Consider the following 19,198-nt stretch of genomic DNA (forward strand, 5'->3'; position numbering starts at 1 on the left):
TTGTCTCTCCTTTGACTTCTAGCTAGAGTTTTAAGCCTTCATTATTTTCTTTCTAATACCGCTCCGCAGCACGCACGGTTTGCCTTTCACAGGAGAAGCAGCCCTACGCAGGGTTGCTCATTCTGGGCTGGCACACAGGCGCCTTTAGTTTAAACTGGGCTTTGCTGGCGTTCAAAGCGCAGGAACCGCACAGCTAAACACGACTTTCAGCTCTTCCTCTGGGCCGCAGGCGCGGGCGGCTCTGTGGGGACCCCGCCGGGGGAAGGGCGCGGCCTCCTCAGGCCGGGGGCGGCGTGGGGTCTCACCACACGCCGCTTCCTCAGGCCGGGGTGAGGTAAGCCAAGCCCGGCTCGGGCCGGCGAGAGGCAGCGGCCTGTCCCCGCCATGTCGCTGGCCGCTCTCCTGCCCTCCCCCAGGCGCTGGGAGGCCGCGCCATGGCGACGGCCGCCGCTGAGGGAGGGGGCGGGCCGCGCCTGCGCCCCAGCGCCGCGCTGCGTCGGGGCCGTGGCCGGAGCGAGGGACGCGGAGCGGCCGCTGCCGCCGCGGGGGATGAGGCCGCCGTGGAGTGTGGGGCCGCCGCGCCGCCCGCCCCTTCGCCGCCCGGGCCTGCTGCTGGCGCTGGCGCTGTCGTGGCTCGGTGGAACGCGGGCTCAGGGTGAGCAGCGGGCGGTCTCGCTCCGCCCCGGCCCGCCATGGTGGGGGAGCGGAGCTGAGGGGTCGGGGGGGGGTTGGCACGCCGGGCCCTGCGGCCTCCCGGCTCGGAGAGGGGCCGGGAGCTCGTCCTCCGCTCCCCGAGGGTGCCGGCGGGCTGAGGGGGGGCTCCCGGGGCCTGCTGGGCCGCTCGGAGGCGGTGGGGGAAGGAGGAGGGAAGGGCTCCAGGCGATGGCGGGGACGGGGAGCTCCGGGCGGCTTCGGCGGGGTCTGGGGCGGGAGGGTGAAGGGAAGCTGGTCTTGCAGAACCGGGCGTGCAGGCTTTGATGCTCGTGGATGCTGATTCTGAGCCTGAGTTAGAGGTTTAAATTTCTTTCATGGTTTGGTAACGCTCTAAACCATATTATAAACAGGTTGGGAAAGAAATCAATAGGTATCGTCAGAGAGGTGATGGCCTCTGTCGTGTCCTGCAGAGATTGGGTGGGTCTGACATTTGTGGCTGGGTTGCAGGGTCTTGAATGTGTTTTTCTGAGTCCTCTAGCATGGAGGAGTTTTATGTCTAGAGCATTAACCGCACCTTAAAATGTCCCTGGGTCTGTAGGTTGGACTGGATGATCCCTGAGGTCCCTTCCAACCTGTGATTCTGTCTCTGTTGGATTGGGTTTTAAACTCCCCTGACCTGCCTGGCCTTTTGCCTTAGGGAAGGAGATGAAGTGTGTGGGTACGGTTGGTTGGCTGTTTCTCCTGCAGCAAGCTAAACAGGCATTTTACTGCTGATGGGTATACAGTGAATTAAGCCACGTATTTAACTACAAGAATAAGGCAAACAGACCCCCCCCCCCCCCCCCCCCCAAAAAAAAAAAAAAAAGGCCGGGAAGGAAATGCATTGTCTGGGACAAATGCTAGAGAAGAAGCTGAGGAAACAAAGAAGTAAGGAACCTGTACTAGTGTAGAGTTGGGCATTGGATGCAATTAAATTATAAGTTAAAAAATTAGACCCTAGTTCAATATACAGATAGCTCTGGCACTTAAGAATGTCACCTCTTTGATTTACCGGAGTCCTTAAAACCTCCTGAAGTAGCCTGGCTTCTATGCCTTTATGTCTCAGCTTGTGTCTCTTCTTGTTGACAAGATTGTGTATTGATTTTTCCTTCCTCTTACTCTGCCAGACGCGTGTGAGCCTCCAGATAGGCTGCAGTATGCAGAGCTCGAGGACAGTTTCAAAACAACAAAGAGCTTTCCTGTCGGAACCACAGTTTCGTACAAGTGCCGGCCGGGGTATATGGCGATCCCTGGAAAATCACTTACTCGCACGTGTGATAAAGACTTGCAGTGGTCATCCACAGAGCAGTTCTGTAGGGGTAATGTGTGCTTTTTCCCTTTGATATTTAACAGTTGTAGTTGTTTTTCAAGTGGGAATTCATGTTCTGTAATATTTTAAACAAAGCTTGAAAAATGCTAATGATGGTAAGCACGGTATTTGCCAAGGACTTAGTCTTTGTGTAGGACTACAAAAGATTTAGATTTTTTTTTTTTCTTTTCTTTCCAACTCCCCCTAGAGAGAACATGTAACCATCCGGGAGAATTAGAACATGGTTTTGTTGATGTGACAGATCTTACATTTGGTTCAAAAGCTACTTTTTCTTGTGCAAGTGGGTAAGTATTTTGGTGAAGTTAATGAATGTTTTTTGTTTTTTTTTTTTTCTTTAGACCAATTTGACCAAATCCAAATTTTCTTATGCAGGTTCCATTCCAATTCTCCCTTGAAATGACTCCTAAATTCTACCTGGAGCAAATCAAATTGCAGTTAAATTTGATTTGATCCCCTGGTATTACTTGCTGTTTGCATCAACCAACACTTAAGCTTTTTAGTGAGATTCTGCAGAGTGAATACTAGAGTGTTACCTCTAATGACTTCTTTTAATACTCCTGTGGCAGAGGGAATATAATAATATGTATAAAAATATATTTTTTTTTTGTATCGAATAACGGCCCTTTTGTCTGTGTATAGCAAATGAAGTCAAAAGCACTAACCTCTTGCAAGGTTTTTTTTTCTTCCCTTTCCTTTTAACAGCTTATTTCTTTAGTATTGGTAACTTTAGGGCATTAGTATTAGAGGGTGCGCATCTTAAAATGGCAAGGGTTCCATTGGTTCCTTTAGTGATGTCTCATTTGCTTCTCTGCTGTGGTCAAAGTTGAGGCGGTTAGCAAAATTAGAAAAAAATTAGGATGCCATTCTCATGACAACAAAAACTTGGTACTTTATGTTCTCATAATCACAGAACAGCATTATATAAATAAAGTTTCTAGGTGCTTGTCAGAGAAATGAGAGATTTCTTGCGTTCAACCTCTTTAAAAATTTTTACGTGTGTAGATATAGATTACGTGGTTCTGCTGAAATTTCCTGTACAATTGCGGGTGCAAGTGTTGCCTGGAGTGGGCCTCTTCCTCTCTGTGAAGGTAAGTAAATTACTGCTGTGTTTAAGCTTGTATTCAGATGGTGGTAGTTCATTTAAAAACAGCTGTGCCATAAACTTCCCAGGATAAGAAATGATGGTAAAAAAGGACGAGTTTTTTTTTTTTTATTTTAAACTACTTGGGTTGTGCCTGAGGAATGACCACTGAAAAACTTCAGTTGTCATGGTAATTAGCTCAGATTAGTTGAAGTCAACCTCTTCTTGAAATTGAGACTCCCTATAATAAATGACCATCAGTAACCCTCAGTTATAACTGTGGCTTGTCTTAGAAATAGCTGTTTCAGATTTTAAATCGAATTACATTCAAATCAAGGCTCACTATTTCTGAGATGAACAAGGTAACGGCAAAATTCTGTTGACTAATTTGTGTGATTTATTTCTAGCGATCCCTTGTGAACCACCTCCAAGCATAGCCAACGGGCACCACACGGAAGCAGACAGCTATGTTTATGAAACAGCAGTAACCTATAAGTGTGACAATGTACCGAAAGGCGCGGATCCCTTCTCGCTGATCGGGGAAGCTACTATTGTCTGCACATACGATGCACAGTCCAATGGAGTTTGGAGTGGACCACCTCCAGAATGTAGAGGTTGTTGGGGTTTTTGATATACTTATTTATTATAGCCTGTGTGACTCCAAAACTTCAGTATCTGTCCCTCTTTTTTTGGCGGGGGGACAGGCTTCCCTATAGAAAAGAAGAAACAGATCCTCTGGTACTAGATTTCATGCGGTTCTGGTGGAGATCATATTGGTATTGATTGATTATGACACAGAATCTGACTAAAATTTGACTTAAACTTTAAAAATATATGTGTGAGCATCCTGTTGGTAGAAGTGACAAGGACAAAGTGAAGGAACTGAGAGACTGTAAAGCCTGGGTGGCTAAAGAAAAATTGTGTAAGGAGTAAGAATGTGGAAGCTAGATTATGAGCAGTAAAAAGGAAAAAAAGAGTTCTTTGTTATCTAAACACAGCTACTGTGCAAGTGCAGACACAAATGCAAAGCCCAGCATGCAGTCTTGCTTTGCAGACGTAGGGAGAAATACCAGATGGTTGTGTGTTGTCATTTCAACCCTAATCAATACCACTTTGTTTTCTGAAATTCTGCCCCTATACAGGAGTATGTCTTTTAGAAGTGGAACGTGATTATATCAATTATTACAATTTCTTACTTGACTCGGTACTGCTACAACCCAACAGCCTAAAACAAGGACCTTCTCTAGTTTTTTACAAAGCCCCTCCAAAACAATTTGAGGAGTTAGATAAGGAAACCTAGAAGTAGTAAAAAAACGCTGCCTCTGCTGCAAAGATACTGTTAACAAATGTTTCAGAGGTGTTTTTCTTCTACCTGTTTCAGTGGTCAAATGTGAAAACCCGAAAGTTGAAAACGGAAGGAAAAAATCTGGATTTGCATCTTCCTACAGCTATAAGGACTCAGTCATGTTTGAGTGTGATCCAGGCTATTACATGACCGGAGCAAACATAATTACCTGTGAAGCAAATAGCGTCTGGTCTCCTCCAAAACCAACTTGTGAAAAAAGTAAGTCTCTAAATAAGAATCCAGCTTCTCCTGTATGTTGAGAATGTTGTATGTCTGTCTCAACTAAAATTTAAAATCGTAACGCTGCAGTTGGAAATCAGAAGCTGAGGAGGTTGACATGGAGCCTCATCTATGGGCAGCCATTTTGGGTGTTGAGTGACTCTTAACTGAAGAGTTTTTGGATGAGAGTGAGTTGAGTTGCAGACACGCCTATAGAAGTCATGGCGTGATGCTGCTGCATTGTAATAGCACCACAGTGTTTGTTCTGGTGGTTTCCTGTGTAAATACAGGAGAAAAGATGTGTTTCTGAATACTGATAGAAAGAACTAGGAGTATGAGTAACCTAGTAACCTAATGAGGAAGCCTATAGTGTCCTTGTAGAGTAATCAGAATCATTACGTGTCTCTGATCTCTTCTGCAGCTCTTCAACTCTTACTTTCCAGGAATCTTGTATGGTGTGTAGTATGTTGTTAGATTTTGACCAGGCAAATTGCCAAGTCAGGACTAATTTGCAGGGCTGGGGACATTGCAGAGGTCTTTCTGTAGGCATTCTCCATCCTCTTTGTGCTAGAGGAAAAGGGAATGTTGTTGTAGAGTACAGGGAGAGAATTCCTTACAGGCATACTCTAATAACGAGTTCCCAGGAATGAGAACCGCTTCTGCAAAGGGTACGTTTGGGTGTTCCATAACAAATGAGTCTGATAAAGAACCTGGAAATTCATCTGGAGCTTACAAAAATAATTAACCAACAAATAGGAATTTCTTAGCTAGCACATCATAAGATCATATTACCTTAATGAATACCTATGGTGATGTTTCTTTTAAGTCTTCTAAGGGAAACATTTGTACTTAAAATTGTGGTAAAGCTAAACTATTCAGATACGCTGATCTGTTTTTCTCACGCAAAGGCAATGTATGTTTGTGGAGTGAGTTAATGAATTATGAAATATTTAAAGTTTATTATCACTAAACTTACTTTTAAATTCATGTATTAGTTACTCAAGCTGTATGTGGTGCCCCAAAGATTGCACATGGAGTAGCGATTCCAGCGAAATCTACATATCAAATAGAGGAGTCTGTTCGGCTGAAGTGCAATGCTGGCTGTACTTTTCCTGATGGCACTGAAGAGATGACAGTAACTTGTCAAGGCCAGGATACATGGAGTTCTTCACAAAACTGTGCATGTGAGTAAAACTCATAACTGGTAGCATCAAGGGCAGAGTGGCAAGTTCCAAACATCTGACGTAGTAATGTCCGGATCCTGAAGTCAGAGGTCTGTCAGCTGGCCACCAGCAGGTTACGTTGGTAGGGCTGAGTGTTGTGGGGTGGAGTTTCAGCAGCTGAGGAAAGTTTTGAGCAGACTTGCGAGTCCCTGTTTGGTCTTATTTTTGTTCATGGAGATTGGTAAAGTTCAAAAACCAGTGTGAAAGATCTGGTCTGGGAGTGTTTTCTGAAGATGCTTCCTTTGATGACGGCAGACTTTATTCTTGCCTCATTTGCACCATATGATCACTTATTATAATATAAACAGAGGTGGTCATTTCTGTGATGCAACAGTTTGTCCTAATGAAGCCAAGATGTGTATTTCCCTTAATGTGTCTGAAGCATGTCCATCAGCAGGAGTATCTCAGCCTCTAGGAAGCAGAAGTCTTTGCATGTAACATGTCCTGAGGATTGACTGAGCTGCTGATATTTACACGAATGTCGGGCCTTTTTGATGGCAATTTCTTGAATCTGCTTTATGCATCAGCTCTATTCTTGGACTTTATTTCATTTTCTCTCCCCTCGCCTCCTCTTTCCAGGTGAGCCTGAAAGTTCTGGTTTTGCTCCATACATAAAATATGGTAGAGTAATTGATGGCCAGAACCGTTCATATTCTGTCGGGGATTTTATTACAATTGAATGTTATGCAGGCTACACATTACATGGTGAAGCTCGTATTCAGTATATTGGACACAACCAATGGAATCCTGGAGTGCCAACTTGCCAGTTAAGTAAGTGTGAACTGCAAGAATTTCCACTAGAATGAAAATACATGTGACAAAAGCTTTACTACTTGGGGACGTTCTTTGGTATTCAGGAAAAATAATTTAATGCAAACTTCCTGCTTTATTTTGCCATAAGAAAACCAGGTTTTGGTAAAAGCCATTTAAAAATAGGAATATTTTAAATTAAGTAACTGTTGCAATATAAACTGTCCTGCCACAAGGACTGTGTTGGCAGAAGTGCTTGATCTATTTGAAATAACTTTGTGGATATTTTTATAATAATGTTTGAATAAGAAGCCACGGATTCCTCTTGTGATACTGATTTACTCTGTTTTTAGGTCCGTATATTACAGCCATCATCTGTGGTAAGTATCTTATAAAACCTGAACAAGATATGTTGCGGATTGTATTTTTTTATGTGGGACTGATACTCTGGTCATCACCTGTAGTAATACAACGTGATTTTGGAGGTTTGGTTATTTTAAAAATGCTTGCCTACTCTTAAAGTTCAAGAAGAGTTAAGACTGCTCAGCAGTTTACAGATTAATTTCATGTGTGTGAGGTATCAGGTTCCAAAGGCAGTCTGTCACAACATAACCATCTTCATAAACTCTTCAGAGCTTGGGTTTGCTGGAAGCATGAATAAATAACTGTGCCGGTGAACAAAAGTGCTTTGTCCCTCTTCTGTCCTGGCATTTGTTACCCGCCTCTGTAAGCCTACCACTTGCTTACAAACTTGTAAAAAGTAATGTTAGGATGTGTGTTATTGTTACTGAGCCGGTGGGGTTTGGCCACCTTGGTGGTCGCTGTTCTTGGAGAGTCTTGAGTAAAGCATCAAATACGTATTTGTGAAAGAAGCCATGCAAATTTTAAGGGGTGGTTTTTTGGGTGGGGGGAGGTTGTCTAAGACTGTGGGATGAAGACAGTGCTATTTCTGCTAAAAACTTCTGAGTTTTTTTTTGTGAGCTAGAGATGATCTTTATCGCTCTAAGGCTTTTTTTTTAATTCTTCCTAAAGTGAGTGTGATAATTGTGGTGTTCCTGGCAGCCTTCTGGGTCTATAAGAAATTCTTTTCACAAAATGGGTGAGTAAGCCTACTTTTTTTTATTGCTGTCGTTGCAAATTTCTAAATGACTGAGCAAAAGCAGTGCTAACGCATCCGTAAGTTTCTTGAGCTTTATCTGCCCTTTCTTTTCAAATGCCTGATGATTATTTGTGAGCTTACCACAGCAGCTGATGGGAAGCTAAAGTGCCTACCAATATATTTCACTTTGGTTTTGTATCTGCTATTCAGATAAGCTGCTAATTAACACTTGCACTATTTTCAAGGAAGGAAAAACCCAGTTCTTAAGCTTGTATTTGGCATCGGTATGCTTGCCGAGGAAAGTACTGTTCACATCTGCTCTAAAAGGTGCCAGTTTACTTCTTAAAACCAGTGGCAGTATTGGCTTGTGTGGGCTTGTGTTATTTTATTGCTTGGATACCCTCTGGCATCACTAGATCTCATGGGCTTTAAGAGCCAGAGTGGTTTTTATGAACTGGAAGCCTTGGAGGTGAACTAAGGAGCTTCCTCTCTCCTACATAAGGTATACCAGTGGTAGTGCAGAGTAACTGGAGGACCACTGTGTTTTGTCTTTTGGACCAGAAGTGCCTCGAATAAAATAATACAGGCTTAGTTACAAGGAAAACGCAAAACCAACAAAAGAAGACCTGAACTGGTGCTCCTCTGCTGTTTGAAAAAGCAAATAGGTAGCTCTGCTGCTAGAACGTTTAGTGTGTGGATCCACTTCAGTCTTTTCTCCTGCACCAGCAGGGATTGGTGTCCCTATGTTAAAGACTTGCAAAATCAACTGTAAAATATTACATGAATAAGTAGTAGTGTTCTTCTGTTTTTAATGAGACATATAGGGCCTTTTGAACTTTATCTTCTGAACAACTGGTTATTAGGTATGCTTTTTCGTGGAGGGGTGGCAGGAGATTTAAATGCCTCTTCATGCATTTCCTCTTGCAGTGGTGTCTTAGTTTCTTGAAAAAGGCCTGTTTTGGTGGAGAAGTAGTTTGTAACATGCAAAATACTGCAAATTCAGAGCAAGTTAGGTGGTACACGTAGAGCATTATGATAAGCATCTCATCAACACTGACTTGCCTTTCAACAAAATCTGTTGGAATTTATCTGGGGTACGCGATGCAAAGGAAGGGATGCTAGAAATAAAGCAAACCAGAGGAAATAGTCCTGCGGTTCGTACTTGTAATGAAGTACACACAGCACTACTTTGGAGAACCCTGAAACTAGCTTATATCCAGTGAGCATTCAGCCGTAGTATCTTCCACACAGGCAGTACAGTATCATTACAAGGGCCAGAGTGGCTGTCTACCTGCATGCTGCTAAGGAGTTCAGTGCTTTTGAGCAACTGCTTTCATCCATGCCTTGGATAATCTACAATCTGGATGGCCCAAATAAGTTAATAGTATTAGGGCAGCACTTTCTGCCTTCGTCTCTGGAGAGACTTCTGAGGGCGTAGGAAGGAAGAGGGCAGGATCTAAAGCAAGACCATAAAAAATAAAGAATGTTATATTCCTGAAAGTTTTACAAGATGAAAAGTGTTATTGCACCCAGTGCTTTCCTTAAGCTTCCTTGCTGTCAACATCTGACTATTAAACCTCTTTCTTGTCTGAAAACCCTGATCTAATCTGCTTTTATCAAGGCCTAGATCTCTCTATTTAGTTTGCTGGGTTCCTGATGTAGCTAAGCCTTTGTGAACTGTTGTGCTTCCAATACTTCATACTTGCTGAGTTGTCATCTTCAGATTGCAGCAAAAATCTTTTCTTGCCCTCTTTCTTGTGTGTTTAATCTGTCAGTTTTATAGGACGTTCAATTAGACTTTTTTCCCCTTCTGCTGTTCAGCTCGTATGCAGTTGATGAGAGCTGCAAGCAAGCATGTATTTTAAAAACTAATGTAGCAGCTGAGATGGAAGAAACTGCACAAATAAATTAATTGAATCTGAAAAAGGTATCCACTTTCCACTTAATTTAGACTCTTGCAATGAAGCTTAAGTGTTCTTTTTTTATTAAGGTTTACTTAGAATTTCAGGAGTGTAGAATCTGGCTAGCTGTGAACCTCAGTTTCCTATAGGAAAGACTATAATAACCATTTCTTCATTTGGGGAGAGCAGGCTATATTCCATAAAGAATTATCATTCCGTGTCGTAAATGATAGCTTCCATGGTTGCATATCACATACCTTGGGTTTGGGTTGTCTTTAAAGAACAAGTAACGTATTTTTCGGTAAGATAGAAACCATATACATACTCAGTAGAATGCTGCATCTGTTTCAGTAGCGTGAAATGGATTTCAGGGGCGTGTTACTTTCGTTAGCTAATAGTATAATAGTATAATTCCCTAATAATTAGAAGGCTGTTGGAGTTGGAAACCACCTTTGCTGCATTACACCAACACTAGTATTACAAAGGTAGTGTGCATCCCTGGAGAGAAAACCAGATAATGTGTGCCTCAGAATTGCTGATTCATCTGCGTTTTCAGCTTTCTACAACAAAAATTAAATAAATGAAGGTGCAAACAAGGTCATCTTTTTAAACCTTTTTATGGAAAGACTTCTTTTTCAGATTCTGAGTTCTCTAGCCCTTGAAAGGGTCAGAATACAGTTGCTTGTTTGGAACAGATTTCCCCTCCTATAATTTAAACTAGTGCTTAGTCCAGTAGTCAGATGCATGTGATGATAGTTAACAATTGCTCCTGCACTTGTGTCATGTCAAATTAGCTCTTTCAAAAACCTGACTCTTCAAATCTTGTTACAACAGGACAGATTTAAGATAGGATGGCTTAGTTTGACTCTTCCTTGTCAGTATTTGTCATTACTACCTTAACGGTTAGAGTTTACACTACAAATACTTTTGTAGACTACTGTCTTCATTGGTGTTGCTTTTCTGCATTTTGCAGATTCCAAGAAGGTAACGATCAAAACATTGTCTCTTATTCTAATGTAACACAAAGGTCTCTTCAAATGCAGAGTCTTGATTTCATTTACTTTTAAAGAACAAGTGACTTAGTACTTTTTGATAAGTTTGAGATGGCATATATGAAAATTAATCTTGGAGTTTCCTCCAAAATAATGTGTGGTTTAAGGAATATCATCTCTACCTCTGAATAAAGATGTTTCTAATTGAGATAGGATTAGTTTTCTGGGTTAGTTGGACTAATATTTGGAGAGAGGGAAAAAAGGAATCACAAGTTCTTATGTCCAGTTTTGCCTTTCACACATGATAATGATAAGAGAAATTCATGGTCTGGTATGTGTAGGTGCTATTAACCCCTGAGTTAATCTTACAGTATCTAGAACTCTGTAGAGACCCAGAGTAATAGTGCAGAGGTTTGGTCTGGCTTTTTTTTTTCTGTAAAGCAAAATGACTTGTTCAAGAACTTGAAAATGCATATATATGGATATAATTATAAATTTTAATCCGTGTATGTTTAAGTATTTTAAATTTGCTGAGCAGACTACAAAATCAAAATTCTTACAAACTAATATTCAGGTTATAAATATGGTATGTTGTTTAGTACGTATTTTAAAATAAATTATAAGGGATGCTCCTGATGTAGACTCCAGAGGAGTTGGGAATCCTGTAGCTGTTTTCGGGTTTTGATAATACTTGGGCACGGTCTGTTCATCACTTGAAATGATCCATTTGGATCAAATGCTCTTGCACCCTGTGGGTCACTCTTAGAAGTCTAGTGGATGAAGCGAAGCAAAAATCTCCTCAGTCTAGCAGTTGCTTAGTAAGAAGAGGACAAATAATTACTTAGTTTCATGACTTTACCTGTTGATTTAATGGTAAAACTAAGGATGTGCTTTCAGAATAAATGTAAAAACTATTTAAATGTAAAATCTCTGATTTGACTTGTTTTTTTGTTTGTAGGAAACGTGACAGCACTCCATGTACTGCCGAATATAAGATCTGTAAAGCATGAATGACATTTTTGGGGGTGGGAGGGAATTTGCAGTTGAACATACCTATCAGAAATGGAAAATGATTGCACTTGCATTGAGTTTCTGTAGATTAATATCTTGTACTATGTTTTATATTACTGGTTAACTATAGTATGAGATCACTGATAGGGTAAAAAGAATATATATATATATATGCTTTTCCTTATGGGCCACTCATTGTCTTTTCTGTGCGTGTGAAATGGTCTTAAAGGCACATACCTGTAGCGTGCAAGAGTGTCAGTGTCGGCGGGAGTACTGGACGTATCACTGTCGTAGTACCAGCTGCTGCCGCCTGCTGCCTTCAGTGCTACCTGTTTTCTTACAGAAGACTATCCAGTATTAGCTCTGCTCACTAAAATCCAAATGTGCTTCTCGTGCATTTTTGTGGTTGAGGCGGTATAAATGATTATGTTGTCTCTTGTATTCTGAAATGTTTTATTATTGATTTCCTTAAGAGATTGGTGCCTTTTAAGGCTATGTCTTTTTTAAACTATCAGAGTTTAGATCTTCCATACGCTACCTCTTTGTTTGCCAAGGCTGGTTTCTGTATATATCTAATTAATTAAAAAGTGCCTTTAAATAAGATTTTTATAGCTTTTCTGTTGCTTTTAAGAAGGAAAAAAGCCATATATTTCTGGCTCTTTGGTATGGTCCCAGAAAGACTGCAGTGGATTTGTTGGAATGGAAAACGGCAGGTTTCTATAGCAAAGGTATCCCCTGCCTTTGAATTTGTTGGCCTGTTGACAGAAGTTACCTAATTAAAGGAACTGCTGAGAAATCGAGGGTAGCCGTCTCCATCAGGAGCATGGTATAAGTTCCTTAGGCCACTTGATTTTTCTTGAGCCTTGATGTCAGTTTCAGAGATAATCTGGTTGCTTTTCAGGATAGAAAGTGTGCTATAAAGATCTGGCTTCCTTGCTTTTTCTACTTGAAATCATATATTCCACATAGAGCATTTCAAATCTCTGTATACAGACTACGATGCTAAATCTAGCTCTGTAACGCTAGATGTAGCATCAGCTCTCTGTTGAGAAACAGAAGTCTTTCCCTGTCTGACTCCCTTCTCTTCTCATGTGAAAGGAAGATCAAACCAGCTTAGCTGGGGGGATGAAGGAATGGGTGTGCTGGCAGAGGCAGTAGATGCGGTCTCTCTTTAGATAGCTGCACGTTTCATGAAGTGTTTCAGTCAAGACTGTCTCCAGGAGCTCCCGTCGCAGCACTTGCCACCAGTTGACTCGGATGTGCATTGGTAGCTGTTACTTTAAATGCATACTTGCTATTTCTAATTTCCTTATTAAAACTAAAAGCTTAATTAGGACAGGTTTTGGCTTTGTGAATCTGAGTTTGCTGTCAACATATAGGCAGCTTACACGAACCAATTTTCCCAGAAAAACCAAATCGCCTCACTTCAGGTGGCTGAGGCAGCATTTAACTAGTCTTGCTTGTCGCTGGTAGATAGGCACTGCTCCATGGTCGTGAACAGGTTGCTTGAATAACACAGAACTATTTAGGGCTTTATAGGGCTTTTTGGGACAATCACAGCAGTTGTACTGTCAGAGTTCGTAATAGTCTCTGGTTATTGAAAAGGGGTTTTGGCTACACAGAACTACTTGCTGTTCATTGCCTAGCTGATACCTAGTTGGATAATTGTTTGTAAATGCTATGATACTGTACTGGGAGTAGAGTGTGTTGGTCACTAGCTAGCTTGATTATGGCTTCTTCAATGTTTTAAACTATTCTGAAATGCACTAAATGCTGAAGTGAAATAACTGTAAAAAAAAATGGCCTCATATTTACACTTTTTTCCAGATGTAAAGATTAGTGATGACTTGTAATATTACAAATAAAAATGTTAAATTATTTAGCAGTAAGTGTTTGTCTTTCATTCGTCATGGGGTAAGCAGCTATTTTCCAATTATTCTGAAGATGATTTTTCATGTACCAAACTTGCATTAGGTGGTAACTGTCGAGATTGAAGTTTGTGGTTTGTGCACAGAATTACTTAATGGTCGGGTAGAGAATATGTTTTAATTTGCTGAGCAGTCTCAGAGCCTTTTGGTTTTCTTTTGGAAGTGCAGAGAATTTCCCAGAACCTCCAAAACCTTACAGTGTTCACTTCTGAAAAACCTAGTTAAAAACTTGATGGAGAAAAGGCAGATTATTATCATGGGGCTGTTCTGCTGTAACACCAAGTCCAGAGCAGAGTCCAGAGAGTGTTCTGGCACTTTTGTCCAGTGTGTGACAGATGTAATCCTTAGGGGATATAGCTTAGCCGTTTTTAAGTAAAATGTTAACTAGAATGTGATTATTTTTAATTGTATGAGGTTCACACTCAAAATGTACCTGACTTTCTTTGCAAAGAAATGTGTGGGGTTGGCTGCCTTATAGAGTGAAGCCTTTCAGAGGAGGGTGGAGTCGAAAAATAATGAATATGCCATACTCTTTTAAATTCGTGGTTGCAATACTCAAAATCAGTTGGCGTGGACCGCAAATGAGGACAGTACGTAGACTACACATCTTCACAGTCCACGAAGGTTTGGGATTGCAGTCAGCATTGATGGGATAGGCAGCTACTAGGCAATTTGACTTAAACGCTACAAATTAACTTGTCCTAATTGTCACGAATTCTGCACCATTTTTCTAGAACTCAGTCCCACGTGAATTATTTCGTTTTAGAATCTGGAGCTGATAATTAAGAGATGTGAACACATGAACTTTGTGCTGAGAGAAAGGCTGCATGTAATAAAAATGCATTGTTGCCATCTACTGGTAAAACAAGCTATTGTCTCGCAGTGGGAGTAGCAAAACCTAGGTCCAGTATTACCGGGTTTAATGTTCAGTAGCGTGAAGTGTTAGTGGTGGGTAGGCTTCTCGGTGGTACACTTAAAATGAGTGTAAATGCTCACTTTTGAGCGTGGTTCAGATGGGGTGGTGAAAATGGAGCTGGGGACTGAAATGAAGAGACTTGCAGTAATTAGATATTGTCCAGCAGGGAAACATGTAATCTGTCTACCTGAGACAGAGCCCAATACCAAGTAGCACACAATTTTATTTAAAAGGAAAAAAAATATCTGAGTAAATAACAGGTTAAGGCAAACAAATAGCACATGGAGTATAAGTGGCCGGAAGGTTAGGTGGCTGTGCTCTCACACATGGGCCCTGGCTTGCTTGAGCTGAAGAATCTTTAGTTAGGTGTTTGAAGAGATGCTTCGCTCTCTCTGTAAGCATCCCTCCTAGTTGAACGTGATGCTGACTGTCCTCCTTTTGTGCAGGATGTTCAGCCTGTAGGTGTAACTTCAGGTCGGAGAACAGAAGAGCATACCATACGTGTTTGTGAAGCAAGATCATGCTTTGATGGTGTTTATTTATAAGGACTTTGGGGGGCGGGGGAATGAAGTTTTCCTTTACTGTTGCTTTTCCCCCTACATCATAACCGATTTCAAATGGTGCTAGACAAAAACTGAGACTCTGAACACCAAGAGAAATCGGTCAGCCTGTGTAAGAGACATTTTCCTGGCTCAGAGAAGAATCCTCTTGTAGATGACAGCTAGGCACTCTTTAAAGACGACTATTCAGTGGTCTGATCAAATGCTTCATCCACACAGCCATCGCCTTTTCTGTGTATAACATGTTTGACAACAGCGAGGTCAAGCAAAAATAGTTTAGCTTCATTTTAGTGGTTTGGATGCAAGGGTATAGAAGTCGTTGGAAACATTACTAGAAGTTACCAGCAATAAACTTAAGAAATAATTCTAGAAAAAGGAGCGGATTCTGTGTGCCCCAGCGTGACATCATCACAATTGCTGAAGGCACTTTTGTGTTTAACTGCTGAGATCAAATTGTTAGAGGGAATTTCTGTGTTTGCAGAGCAAGTCTCTGGGAGCTATGGAGTGATAATTCTGTGGCGCTAGAGTCCCCGAGCACAGAGCGGAAACACGTTTGCTCTAAGTTAGTAAATTAAACGTTAGGGTTCTAGTGGTTGTATAAGAAAGGAAATGTACTCTGCCTGTCAAGATGCAAGAAGTACTATGTTGGTTTTCATGCAGCTTTCGGATCACTTTACTCTGGACAACTTTAACTCAATATCCATTGTTTATTAAGTAGAAATACATTTGAAGGAAGCTGTTCCTGTTGTGGCCCTAGCTTGAGAGGGTGTATACAGTGGTTGCATAAGTGTCTAGAAATCAGATGATGTTACAAAGTGGATGGCTGGCAAAAAATAACCATTGGAAAAAGCGCTGTTTTAAGGAGTAGAGGCCGTCGCTCAAGTTAGCTGCTTGATCTCCTCCCACGCTGTAATTCTTGCTCCTAGAACACTGATTTCAAATGGTGCTAGATACAAAGTGGGAAAATCTAAGCCACCATGTGAAACCAGCTTCCAGAGGAAGACACATCTTGTGCATGGCTGCAGGCTGAGAGGGAAAATCCTTCATCTCCACCGTACCTAGAGAAAAATTCATTTATTTAATTTTATTAGAAAGTAAGACAGTGAACTGTGGGATAGTTATTTTATTGACACTTTTGTTTTGGCATCTTGTGAATAACTGAGGCTGATGCAGGAGAAATTAAATAATGTGACAAAGAAACCACCACTCTGGCAATGACTGTGATTTCCTTTCATAGCCAGGTGCAATATACCAAACCTCTTACCAGCAAGTAGTGAAAAAGGTCTGACTTCTTTGCAGCGCAGAGTGCGCTGCTGATGGGGGGAGTTTGCATTGTACAGGAACACTTTTTTCATGCCTTTGCAGAGAGAACCAGGCTATAAACCTCATTCTGTCCAAGGCGGAGAGTGTTCTGCCTTGCTGCCACTTACTGACCTCAGCATCAGCACAGAGGACAGATCAGGTGCTTTTTGTGACGGGGGAAATGAAATGTGACTATCGTGATGGAACTTCCTTTGTCAGCTGTATCCCAGGGCCTGCAAGCTCTTCATAAGCAAGGAGTTGCGGAGTTTTGTAAGACAAGTTTTAAATTCTGTAGGGACAATGAAAATAAATTGCATGGAAACTACTCTGAGTGTGGGTCAGAACGAAACCTAAAAAGGGAGCGTTTGCAAATCTAACTGTAAATGGTTCAACGAAAGTTGTCAAGGAAGTAGGAGAGTGTGAAAATGAGTGGCTGACGGTTACTGGAAATGGAATAGGCCTGAGCCGTGCTGTAGCACAGCACAGCCGTGGTAGTTAACCTGCAGCGTACGTGTCTCGGTACAGCAGGAATAGATGGGGCGTCCTGAAGCCTGTGAACGACTACACACATGTGTAATTCAGGAACTGTCAAACTGGCCACTGTGGCCAGCCTGTGCCGACACAGAAGCTGATGTACAATGGAATAAAGTGCGGCAGAAGTGGAGTTGGGAGTTTCACGTATTGATGCCCGGGGTTTTTGGCAACTCTTTGCATTAGTTTTGTAACCAGATCCAAGAATCTGCTTCAGTGCCTACATCCTAATGCACACCCACAGGCAGCAGAGGAAAAACTCAGAGAAAAGAGCACGTCCTTCCAAGAAAGGGGAGTGGAGGAAGGGGAAAGAACTGTACTAGATTGCTGTATCTGGATATTTACTGTAGTTTCTAAATCCATTAACTGGGGCAACAGGGTGAAAGACAAGTGGAAAGCAGGTTCCCTCCCCAGCGTCTGTCTTGCTGGCACAGTTATTTATGAGGCACCCTGTATTATCGGCATGAAGATTTACTACTGAAAAGCTGGACCGAGAGTTACTGCTGACTGGAGGTCAGCTGCAGCTCAGATGAAGTACCACTGCAGCACCTTTCAGAAACAGGCTCAAAGTGAGGGTCGCTTTGGTGTTTTTCTTGTCTCGGTAGGAAGCATGTGCCTTAACAGTAAAAAGAAGTCTTTATTAGGGTTTTCAAAAACGGTGGAAATGTCACTTACATTTGTGCTGCTGAAAATGAGAGCTTCTGTAGAGGTAGGAGACTTCCAGGGTCTGAGCACCTATGCATACCTTCCCCTCCCCTCTCCAAAGCTCCCTAAGCCTTCCACAATATCATGCAGCAGTTGAAGACCAATGACTCCTTCATTATTTGTAGTTTGATAAAACCAGGTTTCACTTCAGCATAATTAAGATGCTGCTGCCCCTCGTCCAGGCTACCTGAAGATTGTTCTATTGCCTTAACAAGCTCCCCTTCCCTCCAAGCAGCCAGAAGGTGTCAGCCCTTTCTGCCAAACTGTAGGTACACCTTTTATGAAGGATATGTCTGTGACGGTGTATGCTGATCTTTCCAAACCTAACAGCATGCTTGGGCAGGCAGCATGCAGAGGGGAGGAGGAAAAAAGGGAGCCGTTCACGATGCTGTGATACACAGCCCTCAACTACTAATATCCACACGTGCAGACAAATAAACCAGTGCTTGTCTCAAGCATTTGCTGGGTGTGCGTTGAATGTGTGCGTATGGACACACATGTAGACACACGTGTGGAGACAAGCAAGTACTATCAGCTATAGCTGGCTTTGTCAAAGTGTTCTGGAGGCTTCAGTAAATAATAGCAGGGAAAGTACAACATTATCATTCTGGTTTTCTCCTTTTTCAGATGTGTTTTAGTAGCAGTACAGTTCTGTGGCTTCTTTCAGAGGAACATCTCAAACCCTTTCACGGGCTTCATGCTGATTTATACTTTCTACATGAGACAGAGGCAAAAAGGGAAGAAATCCCTGCCTCCCCCATGAAAGGGAACTTCCTCCCTAGCTGAAGACCTTTAATCTAGTCTGCAGGAACAAGGCAAACCTGGATGTCACAGACCTGACTTTTCGCAACCTCCAGCTCATAAATTAAGGCCCTTCTGGGGCTTCCACAGTAAGCAAAACAGATCTGTGCATGACCCCGTGTGCGTGGTAATTTTTTTTCCCTCCATTTTCAAATCATGGAGTGAAACTCATGGTTCGTCACACTCGGGTCTCCCCTGGAGAAAACATGGAGAAAATCTGAGCTTGATGCATCATCCCCACAGTGAAGGAATGAGTCAGACCAGCGCCAGGTGCAGGACAGAGGGGTGTGACAGTACAAGTGGTGACCTGTACGGGGAATTGAAATGAGTGAACTTCTAAGGTTTCAAAAAAGCTTCTTCAGCCCGGCGGAGCGTGAAACTGCATCTGTTTGTTGTGCGGTTCTGTTACTGTGTGGTGTTGTGTGGGTCAGGTACGGACAAATGTGCCCTAACTTGCAGCCTGAGCCAGTCGTCAGTGTGTAACGCTCTGTGTCAGCAGTAGCACTGACCTAGGCTGCGTGAGGGTAGGGTAGGTGCTGCATTGCTTAGTGGAGTTGATGCTTGTGACTACAAGATGGCTCTAGAGAGGCTACTGCTATTATGGGCAGCAAAACCATGTACCTCCCTCATGAGCTTAAAGCACAACGGAGATTTTTTTTTTTTTCCCCTTGATTAGGACCAGAATAAAACCTCCAGATCACATTCCTGAGTGAACACGGTCGATTCCATTAGTCCTACTGCTGTGGCCTCACAATGGCAGTAGAAATAGTGAAGTTAAAAGCCAGGCGCTCTGGGTCTGCAAACCTTGTGC

General features: G+C 42.2%; 1 protein-coding gene across 2 annotated transcripts; it reads left to right on the forward strand.

Moving 5' to 3' along the window:
* The first annotated feature begins 333 nt into the window (after positions 1-333).
* LOC142067317 (membrane cofactor protein-like) lies at positions 334-13,529 on the forward strand. 2 transcript variants are annotated; one of them, XM_075115841.1, is made up of 12 exons: positions 334-655; positions 1,821-2,012; positions 2,211-2,307; positions 3,026-3,111; positions 3,512-3,718; positions 4,486-4,668; positions 5,664-5,852; positions 6,471-6,662; positions 6,995-7,021; positions 7,674-7,740; positions 9,562-9,667; positions 11,592-13,529. In XM_075115841.1, exons 1-11 carry the CDS (start codon positions 385-387, stop codon positions 9,650-9,652), a joined length of 1,602 nt encoding a protein of 533 aa, XP_074971942.1. In that variant the 5' UTR covers positions 334-384; the 3' UTR covers positions 9,653-9,667; positions 11,592-13,529. The 2 variants fall into 2 exon arrangements, with proteins under 2 accessions (XP_074971942.1, XP_074971943.1); XM_075115842.1 differs by lacking the exon at positions 9,562-9,667 and having other exon boundaries at positions 336-655.
* Positions 13,530-19,198: the final 5,669 nt, after the last annotated feature.

The sequence above is a fragment of the Phalacrocorax aristotelis genome, chromosome 21 (assembly GCF_949628215.1).
Source record: "Phalacrocorax aristotelis chromosome 21, bGulAri2.1, whole genome shotgun sequence".
NCBI lineage: Eukaryota > Metazoa > Chordata > Aves > Suliformes > Phalacrocoracidae > Phalacrocorax > Phalacrocorax aristotelis.